We start from the raw sequence: 24,358 nt of genomic DNA, 5'->3' as shown, positions 1-24,358 counted from the left end.
ACAGATATAATTTTGGATTCAGGTACTATAGACACAGTGAATGGACTTTAATAAAATAAGTATATTTTTAAGGCTATGAAATAGTGTTAGGACGTGATATATAGACGATGACTATATGAAGACTGTTATAACCCACTGCATGAGCCCTGGGACAACTGAGGAATACCATATAAAGGAAAATAAAATTTTATGTTAGAACAGAGAAACTCTCTCTGTCTGAGATTGGATATATTATGTTTTATGGCAGAGTAGGACATTTTCTCTAACAAATATATTGATCCACTTCTTAAAATAGAACCTAATGGAGAAAAAGAGATATGAGCAAAGAATTACTTCAACCTGTTCCAAGCTAATTAAGTCAGAAGAGAGCTAGTTTCTCCAGTATATAGCATGTAGAATTATGTCTTCTTAAGCATGGTTAATAATTGTAAAATAAGAGATATATGCAACTCACTAAAGATTTATCAGGATAAACCCCGGCTCTTAGTAGAGATGCCTTCCAGCTGTCCACATCCTCCTGTGAGTCACATGCTAGCTCAAGGAAGCGATAGTCTTTGTATACATTCCTGGAATTAAAAAAAAAAAATCATACTTTCAGTTCTGAACCAAATTCAAAATGATTTTATATCGCTAAAGACAAGGATGATACAAATGACAGTCCAAACGGGTACTTCTCTGACAGTTGCTGGAGGATAACAAAAACAATTCATTGTATTTAAAATAATTAGCAAATTCCTATATTCTTACATAATCATTTTAAAACTTTACATTAAAGAATTCAGAGCCACTTGTACTGCTAAGCAATATGGAGTGAAGGAAGCACAAATGCTCTCAATATGACACACTGGGTGCCAAAGGGAGAGGTGCTCTAAGGGAATGGATTTGCTGTTGCCTAGGAATTAATCAATATTCTGAAACTATTTTATAAGTCTACATGGCTCATAAAACTGTAAAAGTCATGGCAATAATCTTACAAACTCAAAACACTATGTTAGATTCAAAACAGAAATGCTTATCGATACTGTGAAAAGAAAAAAAAACAAACCATTAACCAGTATTTAACAGAGTGAAATGCCTGTAAGGTGCAGATTTACAACTGGGACAATACTGTTACTTTATTTCTTTTCCTAACAGTACAAGGATACATGAAGTGAAATACATGCCCATTCAGAAAGATTTGGAAACTAGATAAAAGTATGAAAATGGTGACAATCATCCATTTTCCACTGTCGACAGATAAACTTATTTCTTTATACTCTTGTTCTATGCATCTTTCACACAGTTGTGGTCTCCCTCTACCCCCTTCTGTCTTCCTTTCTCTCTCTCTCTCAATTTTGTTTCCTTTTTACTTACTATGACATTACACTCATTTACTTATGCCATTATATCTTTATAAACAACAAATTTGAATGGTATAATATTCATTAATAAAAATGTATGATAATTTACTTAATCTCTTTCAAATATTAGATAATTAAGGAATTTCCTTTTTTTTCAATCATAAATAATGCTCAAGTGTGTATTTTTATCCATAAGCCTTTCACATTTACTAGTATTATTTTCTGAGGATGGATTCCTATAAAAAAGTAACAGGATCAAAATTACAGTCATTTTTTAAGACACTGATACACATTATCAATCACCTTTCCAGAAGAGATCATCCAATTTACATGGATATTAGCAGTATACCAAAATTTAAAGCCTCTTCTTAGTCTATTCCAGGGTATTCTTATTCATGGCTAAACGCCTTAGTTTATACTGAAACTCAGATGGCTACCAAATTTATCTCTCTTGTCCAGGACTTCCCCAGATTCACAGTGTTTACTGACTTCTCCACTTGAGTATCTCAAAGGCGCATTGACATGAATGACTGGATTGGTGATTTTAACTTGACTTCCCTACCTTCCACCCTTTTATACCCTCTTTCATTTTGCCCCCTAAAAGTGTACTTCCCCATCTCATTGCCACCCTCCTTCAAACAGTACAGTAGCCTCCTCACAGGTGTCCCGGCATCATCACATGGCTCCTTTATTGGGGCACCTGGGTGGCTCAGTCAGTTAAGCTTCAATGTCAGACTTTATAGCTCAGGTCATGATCTCACAGTTTGTGGGTTCAAGCCCTGCATTGGGCTCTGTGCTAACAGTTCAGAGCCTCAGAGCCTGGAGCCTGCTTCGGATTCTATTTCTACCTCTCTCTCTGCCCCTCTCCTGCTTAAGCGTTCTCGCTCTCTCAAAAACAAATAAATATTTAAAAATTTTTTTTCTCATTTGCTCTCTACACTGAATCCTTATGATCTACTGAAAATATGAATCAGGTATTTTTAACCATGGAGCAAAACACTCCACTAGCCACCTGCTTTTAGGGAAGGACTACAATCTATCATGGCCTATAAACTCCTGCAGAGTCTGGCCCATACTGTTACCTTCATCTCCAGCTTCTTTTCACACTCTGCTCTCTCTTGCTTCTTCTGCTCCAGTCATGCTGACCTTCTTTTGCTTCCTCAAATATGCCATGCCTACTCCCGAGGTCTTTGAATATACTGCTCTCTTCCTGTAGTTCTTTTTTTCTTCCCTCCTTGCATAGTTAATGCTTACTCTTTCTTGGAATCTCAGATCATATTTTTATTCACCTTTCTCTCGTAGCACTAATTACAGTTGTGAATTCAGAATTATAGGAGTTTCTTTTTCTATCTATCTATCTATCTATCTATCTATCTATCTATCTATCTATCTATCTATCTATCTATCACCTATCTTCCCAACCAGCCCACAAGCAACATTAGGACAGGGAATGTATCATTTTTATGCTTATTATTATATCTCCAGGGGATTCTGGAAAGATGATGGCTTAATTGTGCTCTGCTTCCTCTCCACTTGTAACCTAGGTCGAACACATCTTTTTTCTTAAGTCAAGCAAATACCAGGATGGGTACTCAGGTAGAGGGTGTAAACTAGATAGTTTACTTTCTTGCTCTGGGCTCAACTAAGTTTGGGACCACAGCAGGAAAAGTCTAAGGCAAGGACCAGTATGTAGGAGCTGTTTGGTAGGGCTGTACTTCAATGATCACAGGACTCCTGGGTGTGCCTGATTCTCTGGCTCTAAAGAAGTGTGGAAGGGCTGAGTTTTCTCTACCCTAATGCAGAAGAAAGGCTCTCTCCTGGTGCCTCAATGGGTAACTGGCAACTTGCCTATTTTGGGTCCATGATGACTGAGAGGTCTGTGCCCTCCCACCTGCATAGGACCAGTCCACTTAAAGTATCCAGCAGTTGGACCTGCACAATGAACAAAGGACAATGAAAGCACATCTAGTAAGGAGGTGTAACAGCCAGAGAAAGCATGAATGAAGAGAGCAATCAGAACAGTATATCAATAAAGAACTCTCAGTGGAAGCGGAAGAATAGTATTTGAAGAGGTATAAGTACAACATTAAAAATAACTTCCTGAACTAAAAAAAAAAAAAGATTTTAAGTTAAAATATTTAGTAGGTAAGTTGGAGGAGAGAATAATGAATGTTGAAACCAGAACTGGTAGAGCTCAAGATCTAGTAGGAGAATTTTTAAAACTGCAAAGAGAAAGAAGTTATAAAAGTGTGGAGGAAAGACTCAGAATGTCTAACATGTAAATAAAAGGAGTTTCAGAAAAACAAAAGGAAGGTGGGGGGAGAAAAATAACTAGAAAAAGGAACTACTTTTTATAAAAGGATCTTATCCTGATTTTGAGAAAGATCTGAATCTATACATTTTAAGTGCTGTTTCATGTATACTTGATGAGCAAAGATACCAGGTGCACATATGTTAATATAATTCTTGAGCTCTGAGGTAAAGAAAACATGTTAAAGTCTTCTGTAAAGAGATAGCAAATTGCTTAGGAAGACGACTGGTGCTGACTGAACATTCAAAAGGTAGAAGGCAATGAAGTAACATTCACAAGCCCTTAAGAGGCTGCAGAGACTGACAACCACCTGGGATATCACCACACACCTCACCTGTGGGGGGTGTCTAAGCAGGGTTGAGGTTATAACAGCACCAAATGAACCTGCAGAGGATGAGGAAAGGAACCTGTTCGAGATGAGGAAAGACCTAACAGTGGCGAGCAACAGCACTTGCAACATCCATGGAGTCAATTCAAAATAAATAATCATAGCCATCTAAGAACATGCAGTGTAAGGGCTAACAAAAGATTCTTAAGGTAAGAGAGACACATGGCAACAGGAATCCAAATAGTTTAAAGGTTGGGAGAGGGTGGGAGGAAATAAAAAGTGTTCTCCAGGTGTTCTCTGATGGGTGCTCGGATAGAGTGGGGCAGCAAAGGGATCCCAAGGGTCTCACTGTTATAGGTGGGTGTGGGGAGAAGCAGGAGAAAGGCTTGGGAAGAAATATTTGATAATTTGCCTCATGGGATAATAGGGCTAAGTACTGACGATGAATATAAATGTCAATGAAATAAAAAGTATAGTAAAACTCTCAATTTAAAAAAGAAGAAAAAAGGGAGAAACTGGGTTTCAATTAAGTATATTAATTATGAAATTAATGACAGTAGACTGAATTCTCTCAGCTAGTCAGTTAAGTTAGGTTTAAAAAAGTTACATATTATTTGGAAAAATAAAGGAACTGGCAAAAAGAAATCAGAAGGGCACAAAACAAAGAAATATAAATTCAAGAATGGCAATATTAATAACAGACAAGATGGAATTTAAAAGTACTGAACAGGGTAAGTAGTTTAAAAGCACTAAACAGAATAAATAGAAATATTTTTATATAATAGTATAAAACACAATTTGTGAAGACTGGAAAATACTCAAACCTGTTTGCACCAAGTTACACAGTAGGTAAGGAAAAAAAGCAAATGCTACTAAAATTGCAAGATGAACTTGAAATTATTATATGTATGTAATTAGTTAAAATATAAATATAGAAAAACTAATATGACTCTTTTCAACTTGTGTAAATATAGTGGACAAAAGTAAGTGAGCAGATAGAAGATAAAGATTTTTCATTAGTCATTAAACATTTACAAAAGTCAGTCTTACACTTGCACCTACACACATACACAACACCAGTCTTAAGAAACTTTTAAAAAGAGAGATTTTATAGATGACATCCTTTAATCACAAAATTAAAAAAGAAAAAGATAAAATAATTTCTAAAACCAGAGACCAAAAAGACCCCTTAAACGTATTCTTAGAAGAAACCAAAATTAAAATTATAAATTACTTAGAAAGCAATAAAAAATATAAACACATCATATCCAACCAATGGAACATAGCGAAGGCTATAGGAAAATTTATGGCCTTCAATATGTTCATCATTTATACAAAGGAGGAAAAAAAGGTCAATATTTCAAAAAAGTCAATATTCATCTACAGGGATTATAAAATTATGATTAAAAAAAAGCTAAGAAGAAGAATTAACATAGATTAAATAAAAATTAATCAGAAAAATAACATAAAGGATAAAGAAATACACAAGTATGTTCCCCTTAGAAATAGATAATTTAATACTAATTAAGGAAAAAAACAAAAGTATACAAGATCAAAAATAAGAAAGGATAAGATACATAACCACAAACAATAAAGGAGATGGAGAAAAATCAAATACATGCAATCCTATGGTGAAACTAAGAACTTAGAGGAAACCAATAATACCCTAAAAAATATAAATTACCAAAATGAACTCACAGCCCAAGTGGCTTTTACAAAACACAACTAGGCTATACTTCCAATAACTTAGATATGGGAGAATATTCCATTTATGTTAGGAGAAAGCCTATAAGAAACATAGGAATAAATTTTTTAATTAAGAAAATAGTAAAAGCTTAATGAATAACATCAAATGAGATCTTCATAAATGGAAAGACATACTTGACTGCTGTTTTCATTACTCTATGTTCTTAGGTCTTACAAAGTGACTAGTGGTAATAGGTATTTAATTAATATTTATTGAATAATGAATATCATCACACCTATAAAAATATTGACTATTGTCCTTAAAATACCTTTAAAAATTGTATAATATAAAAGTGATTTTCCATCAAAGCTTTAATATTTTTGCTAAGGAGGTAAGCATTTTTACTTGTTTATGGAAGTGATATTCTTTGTTCTGATTTCATAAAGAAATATCTTTTGTATATTATTGGAAAGATTTCTCACTTTTTATTTCCATTTACCTGACAGATCCTTGTCTCTTATTTTACTTTTATCCATTTGCTTTACTCTTAAAAAAGATATATTGGTTATAAATATCAGCAGTATAGTTGGGTTTTAATTTTCATCCCAATTTGAAAAGCACCACCTATAATTAGGAAAGTTTGAATCATGTTTATTTCTTGCCATCACTGTATGCTTGGTTTTAGTTTTTCATTTTGATAAATGCTCCTCACTATTTCCTTTGCATATGTTGATAAATGAACTGTCTTTTTGGCTTCTATATTTTTTAGTGGCTTTCAGTTCTACAAGAAATGATTATTTTTTTGGTAAACAATTATTTTTAGGTCTTCCAAATCATCTCTGAATTCATTTATATATATATGAAATTCAGAAAAAAAACAATAAATCTTGGCTTCTTGAGGAATTTAGAAGCATTTACTTTCTGCCACTTTATCTCATGCATTTGCTAATCTACCTAGAAATACCGACCTAGAATATTACTTCTGAATTATTGTTTTCACATCTCTTTAAGAATATATTTTTTATTTTAGTATTTAATTTTGTTACACTTAAGCAATTATTTAAATGGGGCTATGTATGTTTAACTTGCATAAATATTTATGATCAGGCATTTTCCAGCTGGACTTTCCCATTTGTAAATTCTTACTTGGATTCATTTTTTTGAATTGGCTTCAAAGTAGAGTAGGTGTAGTATCCACATTTCTTTTGTTGATTCAGCGAGGGAGGATAGAAGTTTCTTTTTGTTATCTTCCTGTTTAGCTCCATCTTTCTTATTCAAGGTAAAGAATGCAGTAGTCACTCAAAAATTTCAATCCAGTTCACTTCTGTGAGTTTTGCAAATAGTGGATTAACATTGCTACTTTTCATCTCCATTATGTTTGATCTTTTGGATATAGCAATGGATGGAAAAGGGTAAAAGAGAAGCTTCTAATTTTTCACTGTCTTAAAAGAGAAGTCATCTCCTTTAAACTCCAATAGCCCTTGCAAAGTTGGTAGCACAGGTGTTTTACAGTTGAGGAAACTGAGATTCAAAGAGATTAAGTGACTCCCAAGATCACATAGCATACAAGTGGCACAATATGGGCCAACCACAATCTTTGGCATGTGGCCTCCGCAAAACAAATATTTGTAAATGAATGGAATGAATGAATGAATGATTGAACTATGGAATGAATTTGGACTGTGCTTATTTTTAAAAACAACTCTTTTATTTTTGATAGAATCCTTAACTTTTCACAGAAAACCTAAGGTAAAAAAGTTTGAAGGGACAAACCCCAACAAGCAGAATGAGTACTTTTTATTCAAAGTGGGACATATTTAAAGAAATATATTCTCCAAGTATGAAGGTTTATTGTTGAAAAATTTGAAAGGTTGTATCTTTGCTACAGAGCAGAAAGGGTATAGATCTTGATAGAAATCAAAATTCATCCGTTTTTAATTTTCTAATTACCTCTACCATAGCTTTTAGCTACTACTTCAGTTTCCATTTGAGGCATTTCCACTGCACAGGATGTGTGCCTTTAAGATGTAAAAGGTATGGGGAAGGCAAATCTGGACAACTGCCATGGGGGTTCCTGGCCAGCTGGAAAGCACAGTAAGTAGTGAGGGTACAGACTTTCCACATTCTCTAAGCAGATCTGAAGAATTCAGCTTTGGCCCATTGTCATTGACCTTTCTCCAGAGTATTTTCTTTCAGGGGTTCTTCACATGGAAAAATTTGATTTTTTTTTTCCCTCAAAGGATAGCCAAATTCTTGAGAGGGAAAATAATGATCTGGTTGAAACATTAGAAGAGGGTCAAAGGCTTCTGGTGGCTTTGGCTGCTTCATTTTTACCCATTTTTGAAGCCTCATCTTAGGCTCTGTCTAGACATCCAAGAAGAGTTGGATACAGGTCTAAAACACTGAGTGGAGCTGATTTACTGGAAGTCTCATAAGTTCTGTGGATGTAGCTTCCAGGTTCTCACCACATGCTGTAGGCTGTATAGATAACCCACAGCAATTTGTACTGACTGAATTTTTTTGTTTAGTCTATTTTAACTACAATCATGCAGATATAAGCTTCTGAATGATTTCACTATGAAATCAAGCTGAACTATGTGTTTTATAGTTTGAAAAATAAAAGTTGCCTCAACGTTAAAAATGAGCATAAGAAGTTTTATCCCGTAGGTAAAAGGTTTTTAAGTGCTACACTGAAGAGAACATGACCACACGATGGGTCTGTGTTTTGATTAGATGTATAACTTTCATTCACATGTCATGAGAATGTCTTCAGGTATTAAAAATATACAGTTTAATTTGTTTCCCTCTGGCAGCTCTTTAAACACCTGGGACCAGATATTATCTGTCCCTCAAGTCTTCTAAGTCTCCAAGTCAAACTTTCTGCCAATTTTTTCAAATGTTTCTCATCTGAAGACATTTCTAGATAACACAACATTCTTTTTACCCTTCTGTGGATTTGCTCTATTTTAAAAGGATTTTCTGAAAATGATGTGCCCACAACTGATTACAAATCCCCTGATACAATATTATCCAGATGTAAGGACGAAATTTGGTGGAATTTCCCCCTACTTTCTTGGCAGTAAACTTTGACTAACATAAGCCTGTGGTAGAATATAGTAAAAACCATGAACAACACCTGTTGAAATCCATATGTGCCATTAATTATCCTATATGACACTGGGTAAGGTAACCTCTCTAAGTTTTAATATACTCATCTATAAAATGGGGAAAATATCATCTCTTTCAGGCTTACAATGATAATAAAATAAGGTTAAATGTGTGACAAGCTTATTTACACAGTGCCCAGCATCAGGTAAATATGTAAGCAAAATATACACAATACAAAAACTACTATTATTCATTATCCTCACAGTCTTTAGGTCCTTTGGGCTTGACCTCCTATAAAACCAAACCTCTTCTGTACTGAATACATATAGACTTAAAAAAAAATGTAAACTAAAGTTTATATTTAGCATTATTAGATTTCATTTGGTTAATCTGGCACATTTCCCAATTTGCTCAGATGTCCTGAATTACAATTCTGGCAAATATCATATTCACAATTCTTCCAGTTTTGTATTATCTGTATGTTTATAATAACATAATATTCCCATGTCATTATCAAAGACATACAATAGAACTAAACAGACCTAAAAAGATCCCATGCCAGGGTTAACTGGTACCCACCGGTACCAACAGTAAAACAAGACTTAATCACAAATCCATCATATATGTACTACCAAGTCATGTCCCTCATGTATATTCCAAAAGAGTATATCGAAGTCTAATTACATATGTACTCAATTCTATTAATACAATGAAGTCAGTTTGGCTCAACTTGTTTTTTAAGATTTGAAGCAAGTTCCTACTGACCACTGATTTTGTTTCTAAATATTTAACTATCAATTTTACAATTAATTATAAACTTATAGAGCAGGGCACTGATGACAAATCACCAATCAAAATTTCCATTTGGTTATCCTTTTTGAAAATTTGAAAAATAACCTCCACTGTGGGCATTTACTGATCCACTGATCTATTATGTTCCCATTCATCATCATGTTCCTTATGTCTTTACTTCTGTGCAGACTCAGTTCAGTACTATAATTACTATTTTGCAAACCTTCAACTTCCTTTCCTGTTTTCCCCTTCACCATTTTACTTACCTATTAAAACTCTGACTGAATTATTTCCTTACTGAGTTCCTACATCCATGTTTCTAAGTTATGGAAGAGAAAAACTATACAGTTGTGCTTACTGCACTCCAAATTTATAACTACAAATATCAAATGGGCACTTAACTTTTCCATCCCTACTATAATTCCATAGTCAAATAGTTTATCACTATACTAGATAATTACTACATACCTTTTCTTCCCTTAAATCTATAATATGCCCTTTGCCACTAACACTTGGCTGATAATCTTGCTCCAAACTTCATAGGAAAAACATATACAATCTGATGAGAACTATATTCTTTCCACCAATACACCAGACTACCTGCATTTGCAACCACAGACTCTGTCTTCCTCTTGTACAAGGAAAGGCCAAAACCTCAACTTATATACTGAGTTCCCTCTCTTCTAATGTCTTCATGAACATCCTACAATCATTCTCTTTTTACTATTGGATCATTCATATGGCATAGTAGCATACCTTAAAAGTAACCATCTTAAAACACATGCGTGCACACACACACACACACACACACACACACACACACACACACTTTCTCTTGACCCTTTCCACATCCCAACAACTTCCCCATTTCTATTTACTTTTACGCAAAGCTCCTTGAGTTATCTTGAATCATTTTCTCTATTCTCTCCTCTCTCATTTTTTCCTCAATTCCCCCCAGTGAGATTTGTAATCCTACTACTTTATAGAAACAGCTCTTATCAAGGTCATGTGATCTACATCTTCTCACAGCAAATGTTCAATTCCCTATCTTCATGTTACTTTGCAGCAGTAGATATATTGACCACTCCCTCTGTCTTCAATAATTTTCTTCTCAAGACTTCTGTAATACCACACTCTCCTGACTTCCAAACTATATCACTGACTATAGCCTCTTAATCTCTTTTGATGTCTCCTCTTCCTTTGTTAGACTTTTTAATTCTGGAGTGCCCCAAGCTCTTTCAGTGGTCTACTTCCCTCAATCTGTGCTTTTGCCACAGTGATCTTCCCTCTCTGGGAACCTTAAATGCCACTGACACGAATATAACTCCAGATCTTTACAGGCTCCTATATCTAAGCCACCATCTTCTCTCATTTGGATGACATCTCTTTGATATCATTCTTGCTCCACTCTCCACACAGAAGCCATCATGATCATATATTATATCCCCATCCTATTTAAAGTCCTCCAATAACTGCCCACTGTATGTAGGAAAAAGTTCAAACTTCTTACCATCACTGATTTATCTTTCCAACCCTCATTTCCCCTTGTTTATGCTCCTCCAACTGCAATGTAAGTTTAATAATAGAACTTTAAATGTTCATCAATGTACTTCTGGCATTTACATCATATGGTAGGTACTCAATAACATTTGTTGGCTGACTGACTACTATTTCAGCCTTTTGCCAACATCCAAAATTCTTCAAAGACTATTGACAATGAATTAATGATATCAAGATGGTACATTATCATAAATTAAGAATCAAACCTGTGAATTCAATAATATAAGTTTAATAGTTTAGGACTCTTAATTTATATCTTACAGAAAATATTCCTGATTTCATGTATTGAAGATAAAAAAGCAGTGCACTAAAACTAGACATTATGATAAAAGTTAAACAGAAAGAACCACAAAACCACTTAAAATAAAGTAAAACTTCCCCCTAAACTAGTGTCAAATAGCAACTCAAAATTATAATTAGACACTATTTACTAAACACACAAAATAACACTATACACTGGATTGAAACTCAGAACATGGCAGCTAAACTTTTATTCAGTGGCAAAGTCATAGTCATGTATGTCTTATTATTAAAAAAATAAGCAAATATACATAGTTAGCATCAAATTTAAGGAGTTTGAAAATTATTAAACCAATCAAAGCAGAATATAGGATAGATATAGTTAAACTAGAAATTAATTATGAAAAATTGAACTATCATTAATAAATTTAAAAAATTTTTAATGTTTTATTTATTTTTGATACAGAGAAAGACAGAGCATGAGAAGGGGAGGGGCAGAGGGAAAGGGAGACACAGAATCAGAAGCAGGCTCCGGGCTCCGAGCTTATCAGCACAGAGCCTGTCAGGGGGCGTGAACCCACAAATGTGAGATCATGACCTAAGCCAAAGTCAGAGCCCCAACCGATTGAGCCACCCAGGCACCCGTATTATTGATTGTGAGTCTTTTCTTTGATTAATCCAACAGTGAAGCAGAGCTCTGTAATATATAGTAAATAAGGATGAGAAAAATAATCAAAATTAGAGATGATATATATGATTTAACAAAGAGAAGATTAATTTTTTTAGAGATGTTGAGTATGCTTTTATGATAGTAAAATTATAAGTATCAATGTTGGATACAACTTCTAAAAAAATATGAAATCAGAATTCGAAAATCTTACCTGACATATCCACAGGATAAATTAGAAAAAAAAATCAAAACTTTTCTTCAAAATAGTTCTGATCTCAGAGAGTTTCATACGTCTTTCATTCCAAATTTTAAGAAAAAGATATTTTTATGCAGGTCATATCAGAAATATTAATAGACCAGTATCATTGTAAATCTCCAAGAAATAAAGCTACAATGCATGACTCTCCAAAATTACTTTTTGAATTTATCATTTTTAAAACAAAATTTTGGGATGTGTTCTTATAAGCCAGTCTCACTTATAAATAAAAATATAAATCTTTAAAAAATATATTTGGAAATTGAACATAACAAAATTTTTAAAAATCTGAACTTGAATAGCCAAAACAATCTTAAGAAAGAACAAAGCTAGAGGCATCATTCTCCTTGATTAAAGCTATATTTAAAAAGCTGTATTAAAAAGCTATAGTGACCAAAACAGTATGGCATTGGCCTAGAGACAAACAGAAATTAATGGAACTGAATTGAGATTCCAGAAATAAACCCACTAATATATGATCAATTAATTTACGGCAAAGGAGCTAAGAATATACAAGACAGCTGCATACAAAAGAATGAAACTGGACCACTATCTTGCACTATACATAATAATTACTCTGAATGGATTAACACTTGAATGTGAGACCTAAAACCCTAAAAGAAAACATAGATTGAAGCTAGCTATTTGACACTGGTTTTGGCAAGGATTTTTTAGATTTGAAAACAAAACTATATCAAACTAAAAAACAGATTCTGCACAGCAAAGGTAACCAGCAACAAAATGAAAAAGCAACCTACTGAATGGGAGAAAATATTTGCAAATCATATATCTAGTACAGGATTAATATATAAAATATATAAAGAACTCATACAACTCAATGGCAGCAAAACAAAATGAAATCTGATTAAAAACAGAGAGGCACCTGGGTGGCTCAGTTGGTTAAGCATCCACCTTTGGCTGGTTGTGGTTCATGGGGTAGGGCTCCATATCAGGCTCTGTGCTGAGAGCTCAGAGCCTGGAGCTTATTTTGGATTACTGTGTCTCCCTCTCTTTCTGCCCCTCCCCCACTTGCATTCTGTCTCTGTCTCTCTCCCTAAAATAAATAAACATTTTTTTAAAATGACCAGAATATCTGAATAGGTATTTTTCCAAAGAAGACATACAGATGACCAGTAAGTACATGAAAAAGTGCTAAACATCACTAAGTATCAGGGACATGCAAACCAAAACCACAAGGAGGTAACACTTCACATCTGCTAGAATGACTATTAACAAAAAGATAAGAAATAAGTGCTGGCAAGGGTTTAGAGAAGAGAGAACCTCTGTGTATTGTTAGTGGGAACGTAAACTGTTGCAGCCACTATGGAAAACAGTATGGGAATTGCTCAAAAAATTAAAAATAAAAGTATCATATGATCCAGAAATTTCACATCTGGAATTAATCCAAAGAAAATGAAGATACTAACTCAAAAAGATATATGCACCTCCATGTTCAATGAAGCATTATTTAGAATAGCCAAGACATGGAAGCATATATTCCTCTTCACAGGGAATGGGTGAAGGAGGACAAAAGATACAAACTTTCAGTTATAAAATAAATAAGTCATGGGGATGTAACGCATATCATGGTGACTATAGTTATAATATTGTATTGCATATTGGGAAGTTGCTAAGAAAGTAAATCTTAAAAGTTGTTAACACAAGAAAAATATTTTGTAACTATATTTTGTAACTTGTGATCATTTTGTTATGTAATATCAAATAATTATGTCGTACATTTGAAACTAATGTAATGTTATATGTCAATTATACCTCAAAAGAACAAAAATCCAGCCACCATGACTATGTAGGGTTTTTCCTAAAAGAATGTTCTGTAAGGAATACTATCAAAAGACCACTTGCATTCAGCACCCACTGTTTGTGAGTGTATCAGCCGACCGCTCACAAATCCAAGAGTTCCTTTCTAATGCTATAGTTGCGTTCTGGATATTTCTATTTTCAGATCTTGATTTACTTTTAGACCTTTTCCTCTTAAGTTTCCTTGTCTTGGTAAATGGTACCTCTTCCCACCCAGGTGCATGTAGCTAGATACTTAGGTGTCATTCCTAACATCTCTTTCCCCCCTCATTTCCAAGCCATCAGTTCTCTCAATGAGCCCCCTAATAAACCTCCTTTACTCCACCTCTACTACCTTTGTTCCAGTCCGTGATTATAACCTTTCACCTGGATGGCTCCAAAAACCTCCTAACTCGTGTATTTGTTCCACTCCTACTCTCCATTCTGTAGTCAAACCTAACCTCATCAGTGGCTCCTCACTGCCTTAGGATAAAGACCAACAACCTCAAAATGGCCTATAGGGTTGTAAATTACTTGGACCTCTACTCTTTCATGCTAGGCTGCATGAGCACCCAAAGCTTCTTCCTACCTCAGAGTCTTTGTACATGCTGTTCACTCTGCCTGGAAGAATCTTCCCTTCTCCTTTCATCGAGTCCATTTTTACAGTCTTCCAGTGTTAGCTTTCATTACCTCTAAATTCCCCAAATGGTGGGGTCACTCAATTATAAATTCTTACAGAAGTTGTCATTAACAGTTATAATTAAGTAATTATTATTTGCTACCAGTCTCCTTCCTTGTACTGTAAATGCCATGAGAATAGAGAACATATTTCTCTTGTTCACAGAACTTAAGTATAGCACCTAGCACATAGATTATGCTCAGTAAATAATTGTGAATGCATGAAGGAATGAATGAAGCAACCACCAATGACTAAATAGCTTAGAGCCTTTCATTTCCTTAAAATATATTTGCTTTTGTCTTTCAAGATCAGCCTCAAAGATCAATACAACAATTTTGGTTTTTTTTAATGTTTATTATTTATTTTGAGAGAGAGAGAGTGAGGGAGGAGCAGAAACAGAGGGAGGCAGAGAATCTTAAGCAGGCTCCATGCTGTTAGTGCAGAGCCCAACACGAGGCTTGAGCTCACTGACGGTTGAGATCATGACCTGAGCCAATACCCAGAGTCAGAGGCTTAACCAGCGGAGCCACCCAGGCGCCCTTCAATGCAACAATTTTAAATTGGGGTTTGGCTGTTGTCCATTGACTCAAAGTATGATGATTTACTGCCAAAGGGACAAGTTCCTTTAGCCTGACTTGACTTGATATTCAGTCTTTTGATATTTCCTTTTCTTGACATAGTAAAGAGCTAATTAATTAATTAAAATTTGAAAAAAAATTTTGTTCTAGTTTTTAGGAAAAAATATTTTAAAACACAAAAGCATTGCAAAACACATTTACTGTAGGTGTGGCTGCAAAATCAGCTGAGTCACTACCAATCCTGACTTTCTCTGCCTGCCAATGGCCACAGTGCCAGGTCTGTGTCAGCATTAATCACAGTCATGAGAAAGGAGCTAAATGCATGAGTTTTGGTTGGAAGTGTGGGGTCTTATTTATGATGAAAAAGATCATAAAGAAGGCTGATTACAATTTAAGTGGAGAAAATTCTTACAACATAGGATATTTAATACCTAAATATTCTTCACACCCAGATGCTAACATAATCTGATGTAACATAAATTAAGAAGGTATTCTAAATAAAAATGGGAAGTTTTGGAGTGACTCTTTAGTGAGAACTTGATCTCCCCGCTTCTGGTAGGGCTTTTGGCTCCTGGCCTCTTTTCTCCAGACTTCATTGTTTCTTCCCACAAATCGGAGGAGAACTGACTGATTTGATTAGTGAGTTATAAAAGAGAAATTGAGCAAGCTTGCGCCCACAGGACACATGCATTTCTCTCCCATTCCAAGAAGCTCTGCTGAGTGCTGCCCTGTGGTGGTGGCCTGTGGTTGTTCTACAGTGGCTGTGACTGCGGGGGCTGAACTACCAGCAAGGCATTTGGCCACAGCTTTTCATCCATTTGTTCATGCCTTATCTGCTTGTTTTCTGGGCTCTGAGAACAGCAACAACAACACATTTTAACTAGAGAGGGCAAGACAAGTGTGTGATTTATTGGTTCTTTAAATTCCAACAGTGAGGAGTGGCTTGGAAGAAAGGGTACTGGCTTTGGGTTACTGGTACTGGTGAAGGGTACTGGATGGGTTAAACAGGAAGGAAGGCCTTAGGAGTGAAAATGCCCAGTAGGCAGTTGGAGCTGTGGAACTGGTGTCTCAGGATAATGAATAATAACCATACTCCATGGGGCTGCGATGCTGGGTGCCATGTGAGTTTGTTTATTTTATTTTAATACAGCTTATTAGCTTTGTTAAGCATTTTCCCACAGGAAAACAACCAAACAGCCACAGGTCATGTGTCCACTCAGGCATAACAGCAGCCACATGAGCCAGTATTACAGTATCATTTAAAAAAATTGTTGTTGCAATACAAACTTCATTTAGCCCAGAGCAACGAAAGCCTTTAGAAGGGAATAAAAGGCAACTGGTGAAGAAAGCAGAGAGAGAACCACAATTATTCTCAGTCTGTCTCGTTTATTAGGTCAGAAGAGGTTGTGGTAATGATCTGCTTAAGCTCAGCATTTCTAGAATCTGAGGAATAAATATAGAGTGGCTATTGACCTCCTCCATGCCATTCCTTATCATGTCCTAAGAAAAAAATACTGCCTAGTCTACACTAGCCTGGCCTCTTTCCCTTCAGCATTTCTTATTTGAGAATCATCTCTTAAAGAAAGAAAAGGAAAAAACCCAACAAATATTAAACAAACAAACAAACAAAAAATCCCAACAACTATGAGACATTATGGACTTCTGAATTCATGTTAGCCCTTTCAAACCTAGAGAGTTTGATGAGAACTCTTAAAGCCTAAAAATAGGCTGAAGATATTGGTGTAACTTTTTCAGTATAGAGATACCGTGAAAGTGAACAGGATGGAGGGGAACTTTAAAAAAAGGAAAGGGGCTGGCATGGTTGTGATATGAAGTTTTATACAATGGCTTTTCACAAAACTAGCCTTTCAAATTATTTTTAAATGATTATTAGTTATTATTATTATTAATATTATTATTATCATGTCAAGTTCCAGCAAAGTCAGTTCCTTGAACTTATTTTGGAAAGTTTTATATGTATCTTTATCATGTAAAAAAAAAAAAGGTTTTCAAACCTCTGTTCTGTCTGAGGATAAAAAAAAAGAAATCCTGGGTGCACTGGGGGAGTTTGGGCTGCTCTGTGAACGGGACCTTGGAGGCTCTGGCACCCTGGCCCCACCCAGGCAATCAGCACTGCCTGCCTTCTGGCTTAGCAGCACCTCACTAGTTCCCCTTGGTGAGACCAGGATTGGGGTGATCGGTGCATAGCTAAAATCATATAAAATTGAGTCCCCAAATCTATTCACACATGTCAGTCTCCTTATTGCAAAAAGTTTGTAAAAATCTGGTCTGCAGGAAGCTTGACTATTCAGTGACTTGTTTGTGGAAGCCATTTTAGGTATACTCAGCATAATGGATATAAGTGGTTCTTCAAAGAAAATAAATCAGACAAAAAATATCTAGCACTTGCATGAAAATATCTATATTTATATCTTGTGTGAAAGAGTAATATTTAAGCAGAAAGTGGTGGTGACAATGATGACAAAAGTGATGAAGGTGTTGGTAATGGTTCTATGGCCAGGGTCCCCTGGCATGCCATTTCAGCCTTCGGGCCTTTTCAAGTGCTGTTACCACTGCCCTCTTGTCTTCGTCGCCATCTGGCAAACTTCCCCCACCCTTGCAGCCTTGACTCACATATTCCCTCCTCCGAGTCTTCTCCTAGGTAGCATTAATTGCCTACCTTACTCTCTCCTCTGTGTTCCCATAATGCCCTACTTATCCATCCTTTGATCTGAACTATAACTGCCTTTTGTTTATGAAACTTACTACTCCCAAGAGTTGGTGAAAATATAAACAATGTCACAGGTGATTTACATCAAAACATGGGTGAAAAATCCATAATGGACTAATAATAACAGGATAACAGGAGAGATTTAAAATTTTTTTAAAGTTTATTTATTTATTTTGAGAGAGAGAGAGAGAGAGAGAGAGAGAGAGAGAGAGAGAGGAGGCAGAGAGGGGAGGGGGATCCCAAGCAGGCTCCACACTCTCAGTGTAGAGCCCAGTTTGGGGCTTAAACTCACAAATCATGAGGTCATGATCTGAGTCGAAATCAAGAGTCAGATGCTTCATTGACTGAGCCACCCAGGCACCCCAGAGAGATTTTGAAATATACTTTCAACCTCAAAGTCTGTATTAAGGAAAACTCCCTTGCCAGGTATCTACATAAAAGATAACAGAAGAATGGGTGAATTAGGTATCTGGTTACATGACATGTCATTCTGTATAATGGTACTTATGATATTCATTTATTGATTGATTTAATGAACCTTTGTTGAGAAGCTGTGTCAGGAATTGTGCTCAGCTCTGATGGACACATGGTGATTAAGATGGACAAGTTCCCTACTCTCATAAAGCTTATATTCTGTCACTACGTATAAAAGTTGATTGTGAACAGAATGCTAAGACACTAACAATCAATTATTTAGACTCCACTGTCAAGGTATCAAGTAAATCCTAATGCCCCGATGGCATTGCCCTCTTTCCCCTGAACAACAAAACAAAAACCAGACATCTGTTTTATTCTAGTGAGTGTCATCACTTTAACAATTACTCAAAAGACCAAAAATAATTCATAACCCAGATAAAGGAAATCTTTACAAAGCTCCTAGCAGTTTTTTAAAAAATTGCTCTTTAAAAATGTACACTACAAAGAAGCTTTTGACCAGACAGCTGTTTTAAAGAACAATGATTTCATGTTTTAAAACGAACTTAAAATTGAGATGTCTTTGCCCTCCAGGAAAACTCAGCAGCTGTGGAGATTATTGCACGTCTCTTTCTTTCACATTTTACTGGATTTAATTTTAAGGGGGGAGAAAACATTAAAAAAAGAGAAAATTGCATGCCACACAGAACAAAACCTATTGCAAAACAAGCAACTGCACTTATTTTTTTTTTTTTTTAACTACTGGGAAACATGAAGGCAACCCCAGATCTCTTTAGCTGGAAAAGGAGACAACTTAGCTCTTTCTTAGTGAAGTTTACCTCTCTCTTTGCTAAACTCAGAAAATGACCCGCTCCATCTCAATAAAACCAACATCAACTTGGTTTTCTATAAGAATAGAAAGTATTAACTAAAATGGCTTCAGGAAGTAGCAAGAGGGAATTGGTCATGGAGAACAGAAGTAGCTGCTGCCTTGTACTCTTTATGGGTCTAGTCTTGTCAATCACTGTGCCCAGTTCGATGAGGTTAAAAGGCCAGGGAAGACGAACTTAATGGGCAAAGCACTATTTGCAAACAGTATGAAGCCCCCTCCATTTTAGTCATTGCTACTGAGAGGAAAAAATGAATGGAAACTAACAAGGCCCAGAGATAGGAGGAAGAATTTTCCGGTAATTCAAAGAAACCTCTGATAATCAGATCTCCCTTGATGAATAGCAAGGCGCTAAGGTGGTTGGTAACTGAGAAGGAAGGGGGTCTGGAGTAAACTGATGCAGGATGATCCCATGCTGCTGGAGCTGAGTAGGCATAAAAACAGGTCCGACCCACAGGTGAAGCCTAAAGCCTGAGACAGGCACAGAAGCTCTGGAGGTACCTGGGCTGGAGGACTGTACTTTTCTTCTCCCTCCATTTGAGGGAAACATGTCAGTTTCCACCAGTTAACAGACAAGAAGGATGGACTGTATTTATAAACAAGGCATCTGAGACTATCTCCAAGTAGAGGTAAGGTTAGCATCCCAGCGGTCTAACAAAAGATGCTTCCCAATAAATTCACAGTGACTTTTAATATGTGGAGTAAGTGAGCAGCTATATCCTACTCAGAATATCCTTATCCCTTCTCAAAACTTTTACCAATCAATGTTTCTGGCAGTTTCATTCTTTTGAGTCTTGAGAGCTTTAGGTTTCTATAAGAATCCGCACGATTCTTATAGAAGAGTGACAGAAAGAGCATAGATTTTTGAATCAGAGAAATAAAAACTCTGGAATTCATTAATTATGAATTTTGTGACTTTTGGCCAAATTACTCAAGTTCTCAGTCTCAATTAACTTGTTAATAAATAAGGGGAGTACTATCTGAGAGGGTACTTAGGGATTTGACACATGCAGAGCATTTAGAATCCTCCTGGGTAGGAATGTCTATTCAAATGTAAATGTTCCTGAGAAAGTAAGTTATTAGCTCACAAGGCGATTTCCCAACGATGAAACTAACTGAGAGAGTAAGAGGGAAGTGAACAGAATTTAAGCAATGAGGATGAACAATGGACCGAATCAATCACAAACTCCAGCTTCTCCATCGCTGTGCCCTGAGCTTGGTAAAAACACTGGGATAAATGGTCAAGGAGGCAAGTAAAATAAATTCTCATCTTGCTAATATATTTTAGATATAGTCTTGCCTAGAGGTGAAATATGATATCTCTTGGTCCCTTTCAATTCCAACATTATGTAATTCTAAAATTTCAGAGCAAGGAAATGGGATGATCAAAAAGCACATTAGATTTTTCAAAGTATCAGTGAAGAAGAAACAAGCACAATACTGCTGAACGAGAAAGCTAACGTTTAAGAGCAGAACTGTAAATTATGGAGTTGGGTCTGCAAACCAGCTTAACTCATAAAATACTACAATGAATATTAATATATATTAATATATGTTTAAGATGAATGATAATTGTGGGGTTCCTTAGTAGCTCGGTCAGTTAAGCATCCAACTCTTGATTTTGGCTCAGGTCATGATCTCATGGTCGAGAGAGCAAGTCCCACGTCAGGCTCTGCACTGTATAGAGCTTGCTTGGGATTCTATCTCCTCTTTGTCCTTCCCTGCTTGTGCTCTCCCTCTCTCAAAAAATTAATAACCATTTTAAGAATGAATAATGATTGCTTATATTAAAGAAAATAGCTGTCTACAAATTAATTTACAGTGCTAAACAGTATGTACCAATATTTTGGGCTCCAAACAACTTCGTGGGAGCAAAGAGCTGACCCAGGAAATGTGTCACCTTCTAGCTTGGCATGTTTTAAGCATGCTTATATTAAGGAAAATGGGGACATTGACTAATATTAGGGGGGGTTACCTAATCTCTAATTGGGTACCATTTTCCTGATGGACCATGGAGAAAAGAAACCTAATTTCAAGTGGATAGTTCATCTGGGACCCTGTCTCTTTATCTCTGAACATCTCTATAACCTTCCAGGCTCCTTTCTGTTTATTTCACCTCACCTGCTTTTAGTTCCACTGTGGTTCATTAGAAATAAATTCCTCTCCATACTATTGCCAGCTCCCTTCTAAAAATCTGGAGGAGTTCTTTGTTCCCTAGCTTCAAAAGTTTTCAGACCAGCTTCAAAATTCCCATTACTTAATTCTGCTAAAACTTTCTTGCTCTCCATCACCACACACAGAAAATACTCAGTTTTCAGAATAATCTCTGTCCAGAGAAACAAAACTTGCAATTTTTTAACACAATTTTCTGTCTTTGTCCAGTGATCCAGTCTTCATACATGGAGTGCCACTGCCAACACCTTTAAGTAACACAGTTTGGATTGAACTACTCCTCTTGTCTCATTTTGTGTGTGTGTGTGTGTGTGTGTGTGTGTGTGCATGTGTAAAACTTGGATACTATTAATTTTCATGATTTTGAGTTTAGTGGCTCTCCTTATAAGTTTTCATGAATGTTCTTCTTGTTCCCTCCTAATATTAACCTGGAATCTCTTTTGGATGGCTTCCTAAATGTCTAACACAGGAAGATAATATATGTAAAAGTGAATTGTAAAGTACAGTAGTCCCTCACCTTATCCACAGGGCATATGTTTCAAGACCCCAGTGGATATGTAAAACCACAGACAGCACTGAACCCCAGATGTACTATGTTTTTTCCTATACATGCATACCTATGATGAAGTATGATAAATTAAGCACAGTAAGATACAACAATAACATTAAAATAGAACAATTATAACAATATACGATAATAAAAGTTATGTGAATATAGTCAGTCTCTCTCTCTCTCTCTCTTTCAAAATATAGTACTATACTCACCCTTCTTATGATGACGTAAGATGATAAAATCCCTTCATGATTAGACAAAGTGAAATGAAGGATGCAGGCATTGTGACCTAGCCTTAGGTTACTATTAACCTTCAAATGATACATCAAAAGGAGCATCATCTGCTTCCAGACTGCAGATGACCATGGGTAACTGAGACCATGGAATGTGAAACCATGGGTAAGGGGGGACTACTGTATGAAGTTCTATATGATTGTTCAGTACCATTTTTTATAGCCTTACAGAACATGCAGTTACCACTAAGTAAATGTTGACTGAGCTTAAGACTGAGGAAGAAAAATCCAGCAAGCAGCAAACTCAAGGATATTAATAAGAAATACCAAAATCCGTTCACTCACTGTTTTACTCACTCATTCCTGAATAGCTCCTGTATGCCAAGCGCTGAGCAAATAAGATTAAATTCTTGCCTTCATATAACTTATAAACAGAAAAGAGAGAAAACAAACAAAAAATAAGCATATCAGGAAGTAATAAGTCTTATGAACAAAATAGAACAGGAGTAGGAAACAGAGTGGTAGAAATGGCTCTTTAGAGAGAACAGTCAGAAAATGAAGCAGTGATATTTGAAAAGAGACATGAAATGAAGTCTACTATCCAAAGTTACTCAACTATTTTATGTTTATATTCATGAAAATTTCTGGAGGAAAGACATTCCTGGCAAATAAAAAGGCCCTCAGATAGGAACAAGGTCAACACATTTAAGAAACAGTAAGGAGGCCAATATCACTGGAGCAGGGTGAACAATGAAGAATCGTCAGAAGCGAGTTCAGAGAAATAGTTGGAAGCCAGATCATGGAGGGCCTCACAGGACACAATAATAAGCTTGGATTTTTTCCTGAGTGTGCTGGAAAGATACTGAAGTAGTTTAAGCAGAGGTGTGTAATAGGATCTGATTTACTTCTTTTGAAATAGCTTTCTGGTTCCGGTGTGGAGAGCATACTCACAGTAGCGTGTAGTGTAGCAGTAACAGGAAGGGACCAAGGAGGCTGCTGTAAAAGTCCAAGCAAGAGAGGACCAGCCTGGGGAGGGGAGGCAGCAAGAAGAGGTTGAATTCTAAATATATAGCTCTCTTCCAAGGAAGGGCAATCGTATTTTTATGAGTAGCTGGTCGTAGAAAGTGAGAGTAAGAAAAGAACCAACGGTGATTCTGAAGTATTAAGCCTGAGTGGCTGGGAGATTGGAGGAGGCGAGCTCAGGAATTTGGTTCTAACCCCGGGGTAGGCAGGGAGGCTGGATACAAATCTGAAGCCGGGGACAAAGAGCAGAGTTAGATGTGTACATTTGGGATCTCTGGCACATAGATGGTGCAAGGGCACTCTCTGAGTATTTTCACATGGTGATACTGGTGACCAAGGTATTCAGGGTCTCACTCAAGATCGAACCTGATCTGACAACAGCAATGGAAATGGACCAAGGTCATAAGTTTGCTAATGGTTTTGTGCTGATTTGGGAATTATTTGAGTACAAATATCCATACACTACACTGTGCATATCTGGTTATAGAAAAGACCCTGAACTGGGTATTTATTACATTAGTCTACTACCCAAAGTTACTCAACTATTTTATGCTTATATGTATTTAGAATGAATAAGCTTTGAGTATAAACATCAGTGTAGTAAAAGGAGTTAAAGACGCTCCCAATTTTTTTCAAATCAATATAAAATGATTATGTTCAAGCTTTCTCATAAATCCTCCAAAGGTGACGAAGCCTCAGTTCTTTCCTGCACACACACATTCATTCATTTCCTACTCCAAAGGGAGAAAAATGACATACGGTCTGGCAGGATTATGTTTATAAAACCAGATTGCTAGTGAAAATAAGCAAAGCAAATTTGAGTAAGAAGAAAACTGGACCACCTCCCTGGGTTAAGCATGGGGAGACTGATCTCATTGCCTAGGAAAAGTCACAGTGATAGCAGAAACTACCAGAGAAAGAACATTTTAACCTCCAAATTAAATCAATCACTACAGTCTGCTGGGGTTCTCGGCCAGTCGGCATGTACTGGGCTTTA

The 24,358-nt window shown here is 36.1% G+C and overlaps 1 protein-coding gene across 7 annotated transcripts in view; it reads right to left on the bottom strand.

The window, feature by feature from the left end:
* DNM3 (dynamin 3) overlaps positions 1-24,358 on the bottom strand; it is a 561,021-nt gene that overhangs the window by 107,419 nt on the left and 429,244 nt on the right. For all 7 annotated transcript variants that reach the window (XM_029935046.1, XM_029935043.1, XM_029935044.1 and 4 more), the window contains one exon: positions 455-566. In XM_029935046.1, the coding sequence (XP_029790906.1) occupies positions 455-566 (112 nt within the window). The remainder of the gene's footprint in view (positions 1-454; positions 567-24,358) is intronic.

The sequence above is a fragment of the Suricata suricatta genome, chromosome 3 (assembly GCF_006229205.1).
Source record: "Suricata suricatta isolate VVHF042 chromosome 3, meerkat_22Aug2017_6uvM2_HiC, whole genome shotgun sequence".
NCBI classification, from domain to species: Eukaryota; Metazoa; Chordata; class Mammalia; order Carnivora; family Herpestidae; genus Suricata; species Suricata suricatta.
This window is presented reverse-complemented; position numbering and strand designations above follow the sequence as displayed.